Below are 12,948 nucleotides of genomic sequence, written 5' to 3' on the forward strand. Positions count from 1 at the left end.
GCTATTAGCTCATCTCTCTTCACACATCTCTTTTCTATTGTTGTTTAGTTGCTTTGTAAAATTTCTGTTGTAGGAATTGTAATTTACTAGTGTAGAAATTGTAGGAAGAATGTGCTGAAACTGACCTGTGAACTTGCTAGCTGAATCTGGAAAATACTGTTAACATTTGTAGGATTATTGTTGATATTGATCTCCTTTAAATGATCTCAAGCTTCTAAATTTGTGTTTCTTCCTTCCATAACCACCATTTTTGATGCAGTAATTTATGCTCTTAAATTAGAAAGATCATATTTGCAGAGCTATAGTAATTTTCTGCATGGACCAGATAAATTAGTGCGCATTTGCAAGTGTTCTTCAAACTGTTTTTTGGCAATCTGCCTTAATCTAGATCCTGGATGAATAATATAATGTCGTGCTTCTGTTTTAATGTAATTGAAGATTCCAAGTTGAATTTGAGCTTCAGTATTCAATATTTTCTATTATTCAAAGCTCTTTTCATCTATAATTAGTATCACCATCTTCTAGCAATGTGTTCCTGTTGTTTGAAAACATCACTTTGAGTCATTAATTTCTCATTATTAACTGTCGAAACACTTGCATATTTATTTATCCTTTTCTTGGAAAATAAGAGAGTGAGGGGGAAGTGGCAATAACATAAAATTATCTCTTTTGATAATTTTATGGTTGTAGGGTCTGGCATTAGCTGCAATTGGCGAGCATGATCAAGCTGAAGAGGCACACCTGAAAGCGCTGCAACTTGACCAAAATTTTGTTGATGCATGGGCCCATCTTGCACAGGTATCTATTCAAAATATTAGGTTTCACTGATGCTAAAACTTGATAAATATTTTGTACTGATTCTGGAATCTGAATACTTTTATTTCTTTATGGACTGATGAATATTTTTACATGCAAGTTTGTTCTCTCTATAGGGTTATCACAATTTCTGCTGATGGTCGTAATGTGGCCTTATAGTTATTATGTGGTAGTCCTTAAAAAATTTTACTCACTTGAAAATGTTGTATCACGTTTGTCTTGTGAAAAGGCATTTGAATTTCATTACTTGAGCTATAATTGCTTGAGTAATTTGTTATGCCATTATATTAGTACGTATTTTTTGTCTCATCAATTTTTTCACCATGCATACAGTTTTGTTAGATCAAACAAAACAAAATCTAATAAAACTATACACAAAAACAAGAAGAGTAAACCATGTCAGTCCCAATCACAAGTAGTCAGGACTATTACGACTTGTTTTTGTTGTTGTTGTATATAGTTTTGTTAGATTTAGTGCTTTTTTCCTTTGTGTATCATATTTTCTAAGTACATTGCACAGACATTTGATTTTTCTACCTACATCAGTCATTTCACATGACAAAGTCTTTCTTGTAAAACAAAACAATGATGCTTTGAAGCTAATTTATGGAACTCCTTTTATGTTTTGCTTGAGACACTCTATGCTTAGTTCCATATTGTGAGGTGTGGATTAATAGAGAAGTTTAGATGAGAGGGCTAGTATTAACTTGTGATTTATCATTTTGTGCTGGCAGTTGCATAAGTCAATTTTCTTATATAAGTGAGATGTGACAATCAGGGCAAATCTAATTCAAAGTATGATAGAGATGATAGAAAAGGTTGGCTACATGATGGTGGAACCATCATTGGGCCTTGCATGCCAATGATCTGGATGATCTTAGCATATGAGTTGGAGTTTGGGTCTTAATGAGGATGCCAAGACTTAAAGTTGGGGATCTTGTGACATCCCAAGTTTAGTTCCATATTGTAAGTTGTGGATTAATAAAGAAGTTCATAATCTTAAATGAGAAAGCTACTATTAATCTGGAATTAACTATTTTGAGCGATTAGCTTGTTTCAATAGGTTAATGGCCTACTTCTCTTGTCTAAGTGGGATGTGACATTACTTATGCAAACAAAATTTTTCTAAGATTGTTTGGTTATAGAAAAAAGGAGGAATGAATCATGATGAGAAATGGTGGATCTAATTTTGTTATTTTTGTTAGACTTTTGAGGTTGGAATCAAGGTTTGAAATTTTGAACTCAGTTAAATTTGGTCCTTAGTCGACCTGAGCCAATACCTTCAGTGCTTAGCATCAACTAGGGGTGGGAAAAAATATCGAATTTTCGGTATACCGCACATACCATATCGATATTTACCGTCTATATCGAAAATTTCGGTATACCGAAAATTTCGGTACGGTATAATACCGTACCGAATTTTTCGGTATCGGTAACGGTACGAAATTATTATTGTTCGGTATTTCGGTATAGCAACATTTTCGGTATAATACCGTACCGAAATTATCAGTATACCAAAATTTTTAGTATTTTCGGTGTAATATACTGAAAATTCGGTATTTCGGTATATTGAAAATACCGAAATTCCGGTATACCGAATTTTCGGTATGGTAACGGTATAGATTTTTTTATGCCGAAATTTTCGGTACGGTATACGGTATCGTATGCAAAATTCGGTATACCGTACCGATCCAGCCCTACAAGCACCTTCATTGCTTCTTCCTCCGCATCGCAATCTCACTCCATCAGCTCCTACTCTGCATTGAACCCCCCACCTCCTCCGCACTTAAATCGTAACATGATAGGTAAGCTTCTTCATTTTCTACTCCTCTTCTTTCTCTTCCTCTAACCATGGTTTAAAATTTTGACCCGTATCAGAGTTTTGGTTTATGACCGAAACAATACAATTTCGATGTCGTGTTGTGCCAATATAGTTTCGATATTTTATAAATATAAAAATTAAAAATATTTTTTTTAAAAAAAATAACCTAAATATTAAAAAATAAAAATACAAAATAAATATTTTTTTTTAAATGCGAGCTGCAGGATCGCTGAACCTCAGTGACCTCGGGGAGGTCACTGTGGAATCGCAACAACCTCCACAACCCCACGAAGGTCACCGTGGGATTGCGGTAACCTCTGTGACCACCGCAAGTAGGGGTGGGAAAAAATACCGAATTTTCGGTATACCGCACATACCATATCGATATTTACCGTCTATATCGAAAATTTCGGTATACCGAAAATTTTGGTACGGTATAATACCGTACCGAATTTTTCGGTATCGGTAACGGTACGAAATTATTATTGTTCGGTATTTCGGTATAGCAACATTTTCGGTATAATACCGTACCGAAATTATCAGTATACCAAAATTTTCAGTATTTTCGGTGTAATATACTGAAAATTCGGTATTTCGGTATATTGAAAATACCGAAATTCCGGTATACCGAATTTTCGGTATGGTAACGGTATAGATTTTTTTATGCCGAAATTTTCGGTACGGTATACGGTATCGTATGCAAAATTCGGTATACCGTACCGATCCAGCCCTAGCATCAACGCTAGAGGTGTGTCGAAGGTGGAAAAGAGGAAACTAGAGGAGGAAGAATATCAGTGTTAGAGGCAAGGTTTAAAATCTCGTACCATGTCGGACGACATGGTCGAAATTTGTCGTTTTGCATGTCGCCTGGCACCAACACCACATGTTGTTGCGACCCGCAGAGGCCCCGCAATCTCGCGGTTAGGGCTGGATCGGTACGGTATACCGAATTTTGCATACGATACCGTATACTGTACCGAAAATTTCGGCATAAAAAAATCTATACCGTTACCATACCGAAAATTCGGTATACCGGAATTTCGGTATTTTCAATATACCGAAATACCGAAATACCGAATTTTCAGTATATTACACCGAAAATACTGAAAATTTTGGTATACTGATAATTTCGGTACGGTATTATACCGAAAATGTTGCTATACCGAAATACCGAACAATAATAATTTCGTACCGTTACCGATACCGAAAAATTCGGTACGGTATTATACCGTACCGAAATTTTCGGTATACCGAAATTTTCGATATAGACGGTAAATATCGATATGGTATGCGCGGTATACCGAAAATTTGGTATTTTTTCCCACCCCTACTTGCGGTGGTCACAGAGGTTACCGCAATCCCACGGTGACCTTCGTGGGGTTGTGGAGGTTGTTGCGATTCCACAGTGACCTCCCCGAGGTCACTGAGGTTCAGCGATCCTGCAGCTCGCATTTAAAAAAAAATATTTATTTTGTATTTTTATTTTTTAATATTTAGGTTATTTTTTTTTAAAAAAATATTTTTAATTTTTATATTTATAAAATATCGAAACTATATTGGCACAACACGACATCGAAATTGTATTGTTTCGGTCATAAACCAAAACTCTGATACGGGTCAAAATTTTAAACCATGGTTAGAGGAAGAGAAAGAAGAGGAGTAGAAGATGAAGAAGCTTACCTATCATGTTACGATTTAAGTGCGGAGGAGGTGGGGGGTTCAATGCAGAGTAGGAGCTGATGGAGTGAGATTGCGATGCGGAGGAAGAAGCAATGAAGGTGCTTGTAGGGCTAGATCGGTACGGTATACCGAATTTTTCATACGATACCGTATACCGTACCGAAAATTTCGGCATAAAAAAATCTATACCGTTACCATACCGAAAATTCGGTATACCGGAATTTCGGTATTTTCAATATACCGAAATACCGAATTTTCAGTATATTACACCGAAAATACTGAAAATTTTGGTATACTGATAATTTCGGTACGGTATTATACCGAAAATGTTGCTATACCGAAATACCGAACAATAATAATTTCGTACCGTTACCGATACCGAAAAATTCGGTACGGTATTATACCGTACCGAAATTTTCGGTATACCGAAATTTTTGATATAGACGGTAAATATCGATATGGTATGTGCGGTATACCGAAAATTCGGTATTTTTTCCCACCCCTAGGTGCTTGCAAGATGGCTTAGCGAGACAAAAGAGACTACATCACTGAAGGTGCATGTGGAAGATATTACTGAAGGTGCTCACGAGAAGCTTTAGTGTCCACAGAAGACTTGTGGAAGACTTGGGGAGACAGTGGTGCCAAGCTATTCAGTGTGCACGTCGGCGGACAGAACAAGAAGGAAATGTTTCACCCATACTAGCTGGCATGGAATAAATCATTAAATCATGGTTGGAATTACAATAATTAGTTAGTCATCCTGTTCCCAACTCCCAGATGCTCATGATGTAATTGTGTGTGAATGATTTTGCTGCTTCATATTCTTTTCCTTTCCACTGCATTTCTTATTACAGCACTGGTTTAAATTCTAAATAATGACCAAACACTACCATAAGCAGCATTACCGCTTTAAAGTGTTACACATATTTCTATGCATGACGTGAAGTGATGGGTCTCATATGTACAATTAGTTGTTGTATTAATTCTTTTTTTAATCAAATAAGTTGAATGGAACATATTTTACTGTTTGGTCAGAAAGGTCAGGTATACACTGTTTGCTTGGAAATGACTATTTTTCTTTATAAACAGTTCATTTAACATTGCTTGTGATTGTTATTTTATTTATTTATTTATTTTGATAATAGCGTCTTGTACTTGGCAGTTTTACCTGGATTTGGCTAATACAGAAAAGTCCCTGCATTGTATCGAAAAACTTCTGGCTGTTGATGAGAGGTACATTGTGTGCTATTGCAAATCATTTATATATATGAGTATTGACCTAGAGGCTAGATTTAGTATGATGGACCTCTAGATCACTAGTAAGTATATTTCTTCTTTTTCTAACATGCTGTTCATACTTTCTTGATGTTCATCAGGTTTGCCAAAGCTTATCACCTCCGTGGTTTGCTTCATCATGGGACAGGACAACATAGGTAACAGGGTATTTATTATCTATATTGTTTATCATTAGCTTTTTGTTGTGAAATAAGAATAACATAAGATTGTTTCATGTCATGGTGGTAGGATAATTCCAAAGTTTTATCATTTAACATCGCTCTAAACTTGATGCTTCATAGACATCCTAAAAGCGAATTCCATAAGAATTCTTGCAAATATCTTGGGTTTAGTATGTCTCAGTTTTTCCTGCTATGATGTTGGGGCTTTGAGATTTGCCATTGCATAATGATGAAAGTTATATATGTCTTATATAGTGGTAAAAGAAATCATATCTTTGAGAGCAAAAAATCTTCACCAACATTTTTTTTTTCACCCTGTCCCTGGAGTTTTGGCAAATTTTTTTATTTTAATGAAACTGAATAAGCAAATCCATTCTGCAATGAAATCACACATTTGACACACACCAAAAAATTTTTTTTAGTTCAATTCATTTAGCATGTGACTGTAGTTTCCCCCTCAGGAAAACATGGTCAGCATAATTTTCTAAGAACTATTTTAGATAAATATGCCATTTATCATTAAGCTAATCAGCTAATATATGTTAATTTGCATAGCATCATGTCAGTTTTTCAATGATGATTATGAAACAAAGAGCGTAATAAAATGATCATTAGATCATTAGTTGCTTAGGCCTAATGAACTGAAATCAATCAACTTATAGAATTTTGCTAAAACAGTATGAAAATGTTTTGCTAAAGGGATATTTTTTTGTTAGAGTTCATAAAGTGATAATCTAGAACATGCCTTTTTTTTAATAAAATATAACTTGAAATATGAACAATTTTATTAAATAAAACATCGTGTAAGACTAGAATGTATACTAAGTTGAGCATCCATCCTTCTGAAATATATGATTATGCAAATAGAAGATCTGTAATTGACTGGCTTTTCAATCTTTCAAGTAACTATATTCACATGTGGAAATTGCATTTATAGGCATCCAGACGCTATAATTATGTCCAATTCTTTCTATAGCATAATTGAATAAGTAAAACATTTTGTGTAAAACATATACGTGTATTAAATTAAACTATCTTTTCCCTTTGTTGAACTAAAGATTGTGGTCAAATTACTACAATTGCAAATATCTGTACTTATAAGCATTAAGGAATCAAATAGTGTAATTGCAACGTATATACTTACTCTCAATTGTTACTCAGTTTTTATTACTTTTGGACAATCAATGCCTTGTATAGATCAGTTAAATCTCTTTATTATAATGAGTTTAATATATTTGATGCTAGAACCATACACTGAAACATAGATTAAAATCTCGAGCTGTTTTGTCCGATATAAGCGAAACATCTCGTTCCGTCCGTGGACCGACACTGGCACAAGCAGTACCGATGCATGATGTGTCCGAAGGTGTCGTGCGGGACCGACGACGCGTCTGGAGGCACACACGGGCTGCGGGGTGTCTGCGGTCGTGGTGGTGCGGAAAAGATAAGGTTAACTTAGGTTTAATTAGGTTAATAATTTTAATCAACTCCTAGTTATGATTGAGATAATTTAAATAGGTTTAATTAAAGCCTAATAAAATTATTCTATTGATTATATATATATATATATATAATTATTTTTTATTTTTAAATATTTAAATTAATTTTTTTTATTTTTAATTAATATATTTTATATTTTAAAAATATCGAAACTATATTGGTACAACACGATATGGTATCAAACTGTATCGTTCTGGTCCAGGACCAAAACCTTAGTATGGCTCGAGAATTGAAACCATACACACACTGAAGTGAGAATCAATAGGAGCTTTTATAAAACGTGTTGCTCGAATTCATTTTTCAACATTAGTTATTTTTGCATAACTGGAGCTTCTAGTATATGATATCAGAAATACATTTCCTAGTAGATTTGGAAGTGTAGAATGTACATTGCAATAGATAAGATTTCATTTCATCTAGAAATAGGGATTGAAATAGGTTCCTTGCACAAAGTTCCCAGTTAGTCTGTTCATTGTTAAATTGCTGCTCAGCTGTTTGCTTACATTGTCACAGGATGGCAATAAAAGATTTGTCTGTTGGACTCAGCATTGACAGCTCAAATCTAGAGTGTTTATACCTTCGTGCTTCATGCTATCACGCTACTGGAGAATATGGAGATGCGGTGCTTTATCTTATCTTCTTTTAGATTTAACAGATCTTTAACGCTATAATAGTTTCTGACCTGTGTAAAGAAGCAAGTGGTTCTGATTCTTTTATTTAGCTTATGCCACAATAAACATCTTAGCAGCTGATGCCTTAATAAATTTATTTCATAGAACATTTCAATATGATGCTAAATTCCTCAGCAATTAACTATTTTTGGGTTTGAAACTAGTCCCTCTTGTTAAGATATTTTTCTGGAAGTTATTGAGAGTTAAGAACTTCAATTATTTGAGGCTTTTCTCAGAGTAAGAGAATTTGTTGACACTAGCTATGTCTTGTGGTTAAAATTGTGATGTGATCACGTGTTCATTGTAGCATCTAAATCATATGGTCTTGAACAAAATCCCTGAGTATCGTTTTACCAAGTTGTATTGTACATGCTCCTTTGAGTACACTCTCTCTTAGATTTCTATTATTTTAACATTTCAGGTGAAGGACTATGATGCTGTTTTGGATTTAGAACTTGATTCATTGGATAAGTTTGTATTGCAATGTTTGGCTTTTTACCAGGTAAGTCATGAATATTGGCGTTTTCCTACCATTCTTTGTGCACGGTATTTCTAACTTTACTAGATGCATATCAACACAATTTGACAGCCTCATATCCCAATTGATTCTTTTCTTAACTTCTAAAATTTTAAATCAACTGAATGAAAATTTCTGCATAGCGTATTCCATATCCCATCATTTTTCAGTAAAACTTTCTTTTTGGCGTTCACAGTTTGTTGATTTTTCATTAGATATCTATTATCTTACTTTTGTTCTACACTTCTTATGAAACATGTTTCCTGTGTCTATTCTGTGCTAATATATGATTTGCCACAGTACTGTTGCTAGTCATACAAAAACAATGCCTAATATTTCACAAGTGCATTCTGTGCCTGTACTTGCCTAAGGAGTATCTGTGGTTATAAGCTGGTTGGTTTATCAGTTTGAAAATTACAAAAGTGTTTAAGGGTCCCTCTTAAATTCCTTCCATTATGGAAGAATCGGGTGTAAGTGGCTCAACTCTTTGATTGCTGTAGGATCTTTCTTAAGAAGGGATGATCCTGTTTTTCTCTTTATGACACCTAAAATTCTTACTTTTTGAGTGCCTTGATTCCAGATTTTAGGCCTCCCAAAGATACCAGATAACAAAAGCATCATGTAAGTGGGATGGCTGGGTGGTCACAAATAACATTTATTTTATTTAGGTTTGTGATTTCCACGCAATCTTTCACCCTTTATGAATGGGTGAGAGAACTTATGAGTTTGATAATTACTGGACCAAGGAACCTAATTCTTTGAATAAAAAACCTCAGTGTAGCTTGAGAACTTGAACCTTCATACATTCAAATCAGAATTGGGTCTGACTGAGTACTTATTGTGTTTTCTAAGGATTTGCTTCCATGTCTATAAAATTCTTTCCTATCCGATTCACATGCATTACCTCTAAGCCACTGTATCTACAAGGGTATCAAAATGCTAGAACATCCAGTAATAGAAAGGGAAAAAAATCTTGTCTGTGTTAAACCGATTGATTTGGCTCTGTGCTATTATTGTTTTGCAGAATCCATGTCAAATGAAAAGAAGATATATCCTTTAACTGATTGATTTAACCCACAGAATCCTCAACTTGTATATGCAATTGTACCGTTTTGGCATGAAAGTTGCTAGTTTGCTGTTTTGCATTTTTCTTCACTTTTGGTTTCCCTCAATTCTGTAGAAAGAAGTCGCTCTGTACACAGCTTCAAAGGTCAACAGTGAATTTTGTTGGTTCGATATTGATGGTGATATTGATCCACTTTTCAAGGTAGTATGCTCTCACTTAATTACTTCAAATCAGTCTTGATTATTCAAAGATTTCTATTGCTACACTATATTGAATTATCATTCATTTTCATGTTGATTAACTCCCTTTTATTTAATTATTTCATAGAAAATAACCTTTATCCTTGGTATGCTGTTTAGGAGTCCATGTTAACTATACACAAAAAGATGTAATTGATCAATCCTTTCCACTTGTATATGGAAGTGAAATAAGAAATACTTGACTGAGTATATAACACTATTTTAACTTTTCCTCTTTTTCTTTTCTAAAATCACTCTAATGGTATTCGGTACTATACATGTCAATTAGAGAATTACTATCAGTTTACTTTATCTATAAACAAGATATGATGATTTTAGAATTAAAGTTATCTTGATTTGTTAAGATTCTAGAAGTGGAGTCATTTGGCGAGAAATTATTTTTGGTCAGTTGAGTTTCTTGATACTCAACATCCAGGTTTTAATAGGCATTTCGAGGTAGCAGGCAATCATCCACAATAATGCATATATCTAAAAAGAAATATTAAAAATATTTATATCGATAGCATATATACGAAATGTCGACTAAATTTTATCTAATTCATAACTTCACATATAAAAATATATATGTTAATCATACAATATAAAACACACAATATAACAATGTTGGATAGATCAAACATGCATATTATTAATATCTAAAATATTTATCAGTTGAAAACAATTTTTTATGTTTGCAGTTGCAAGTTACATGCTACTACATCAAAACTTAATTTAGTGGTTCATCATCACAAGAATTAGTATTTTTATGTAGAAAAATCATCACAATAGTCCTTATTAAGATGTTGATCATCAAATGGATTCAAACCATTTCCCCCCCTTTTTTCCTAGCCCGCACAGGTACCCAATTAGCTTGCATAAGCACCCAAACCTCCTAAAGGGACCACATATCACATATGCAATGCCATCCCTTGTCTAACATGCTTTGATGGCTGCATATCACTACTCAACATGGTCGACAGAAGGCTCAGCTTCTAGTTGTTTGAGAATAATGGCATTGAATCTTTGTACGTCAAGGGTTGGGTATCATTTTTTAGTATATATTTTTTTAAACTATAAGTTGGTTCTGAGGAAAAATAACTGATATAGACTTCTATTTCCTTGATGACAAAAGAAATATTTGCAACTTGCAACATCCTGAGCAGCTCATCATGTTGAAGCATCATTTAGTGATTTGAAGTAAATGGTCCCTTTTGTACGTTTTAATAATGGTCCTAGTTTAATTCAGTGACTTCTCTCATCGCAATGCTTGTAGTTATATCTTTGATAATGCTTTGCATATTTTGCATGAAGTTCTGAATGAGTTGAGCTTGAACTCATTAATGCTTAGAATTTTAGCTTATTTTTGTCTTGTTTCTTAGGATTATTAAATTGACAGCAGTGAGTCTTACGATCTGTGATTGTTTATCTTTATTATTCATACTTCATAGCAACGCCCTGGTTTCTAATGTCTCGTGTACTGATTGATGCTAATGCCTGTGCTAGTCTATGAAACTTTGCATAGTGCGTGTATGCTTATTACCAATTATGCTCAAGTTTCTTTTGCTTTTGCAGTACATTAATTAAACACTGTGACATTCACTTTTGTATTAATTCAGTAATTGTTATGCGATAAAGGAAATTTCGAGGCAAGACATAAATCATATGAAAGTTTCCCTTTACTGTTATAGTGGTCTGTTTTGATGCACAGCTTAATGCAAACGTAGTTGTTGTAATTAATTCAATTGGTCATTATGACTTTTATACAGGAGTACTGGTGTAAAAGGCAGCATCCGCACTATGTATGTGAGAGAGTATTTCGGCAACCGCTCCTGAAAGAATCTTTGAAAAAAGGGCGGCTTAAGAAGCAAGACTTTGTTGTGACAAAACATAAACATGTTCTTCTACAAGCAGCAGATGTTCTTGGCCAGAAAATGCAATATAGCTGTGCAGGATTCTTGTCAAATAGACGGCAGGTGATTGATAAATTACTTAAAAGTTTACATTCCTTGACATCTACCTAAGTCCTACTTGCCTGGTTTTCAGTTTTGCAGTTGGCTTTTAGTTTTCTGTTAAATTTAATGCCATTTCGCATGATATTTTTCCTGGCAAAAAGTTATACCCTAGTTATGCACTCATTTCATTGATTAATTTGTATGTGTATATTGTATTACAATAATCCTCAAGTTCTTACCATTTGGTATTAACTATGTTGATTTTTTGACATGTTGAGTTCTGTGTAAAACCTAGATGTAAAGTAACTTGTGTATATTGATTTTTAGTATTGCAGTTTTCCTTTGACTCTTTTCTTTAAAATATTTGTCTAGATTCTTTTGCGAGTTCTAAAACTTTGCCACATCATTCTCTCACTTGACAATAAATTGATTGAAATGATGATTTGAATGAAATTCCTTATGATTTTCAGGATAGTAGATGTCATAAGCTGCTGGAATTAAAATATATTGATTAATAAACTTATTTTATCTATTGAGAAGCTTAATTTCATCATCCACTTTCTGAAAATCATACCATGATTTTTGTTGAAGCCCTTAGAATGTTAAAAGCTCCTTCAAATCCTAGTGTGTTTCTTTGGTTTTTTTGAGTATGTTTAAAAATTTTAGCAATCCACTGAACATAAAAGTTAGGATATTGATCTTACATTGTTAGTGTGTTCTATAAGAATTCCTTGGTTTATTTGGAATTTATTTTTTGATAGATTCTTCTATGAAAATAAGTTAATAATGATAGTTTTAGTTTTGGTAATGATCTTGTTTAGAGGATAGGATATTTATGCTTCATTGTTTCATGGTAAATATTTCAGAAAGATATTTTTCTCCAATTTTTCCAACGTTTGGTGCAATAGGAAATCATGTTCAACTGCAATTGGGTAGGCCATTCATCTGGGCAATCCATGCTATTTGAATGGGTTGATCGGTCCATGTGAGCCGGCCAATTTGAATGAACTGGCCAGTCTGGGTGGGTCATATGTGTTGACCAATCTGACTGGGCAGGCCTGATTGAGCCAGTGTGCTCAATCGGTCTAACCTTGAGAAGGAAAACATATTTTCCTGCGACTACATCAAACACAGGAAACTAAATGCAGAAAATAATTGATTTTTTTTCAGAAAAATTCCCCTTACAAATATTTTCCACAAACAAACAAGTTTTCAACAAACCTGTGTT

The 12,948-nt window shown here is 33.9% G+C and overlaps 1 protein-coding gene across 2 annotated transcripts in view; it reads left to right on the forward strand.

The window, feature by feature from the left end:
• Nucleotides 1–12,948, forward strand: part of LOC141828963 (suppressor of RPS4-RLD 1) — a 29,893-nt gene that overhangs the window by 8,275 nt on the left and 8,670 nt on the right. For both annotated transcript variants that reach the window (XR_012601861.1, XM_074716358.1), the window contains exons 9-15: nt 691–798; nt 5,481–5,551; nt 5,695–5,751; nt 7,789–7,897; nt 8,368–8,448; nt 9,644–9,730; nt 11,535–11,741. Coding sequence is in view for 1 of the 2 variants with exons in the window: in XM_074716358.1 (XP_074572459.1) it covers nt 691–798; nt 5,481–5,551; nt 5,695–5,751; nt 7,789–7,897; nt 8,368–8,448; nt 9,644–9,730; nt 11,535–11,741 (720 nt within the window). In the remaining variant the exon portion in view is untranslated. The remainder of the gene's footprint in view (nt 1–690; nt 799–5,480; nt 5,552–5,694; nt 5,752–7,788; nt 7,898–8,367; nt 8,449–9,643; nt 9,731–11,534; nt 11,742–12,948) is intronic.

This window comes from Curcuma longa, chromosome 5 (genome assembly GCF_044706935.1).
Source record: "Curcuma longa cultivar G26 ecotype Majalengka, Jawa Barat chromosome 5, ITB_CL_G26_1.1, whole genome shotgun sequence".
Taxonomy (NCBI): Eukaryota; Viridiplantae; Streptophyta; class Magnoliopsida; order Zingiberales; family Zingiberaceae; genus Curcuma; species Curcuma longa.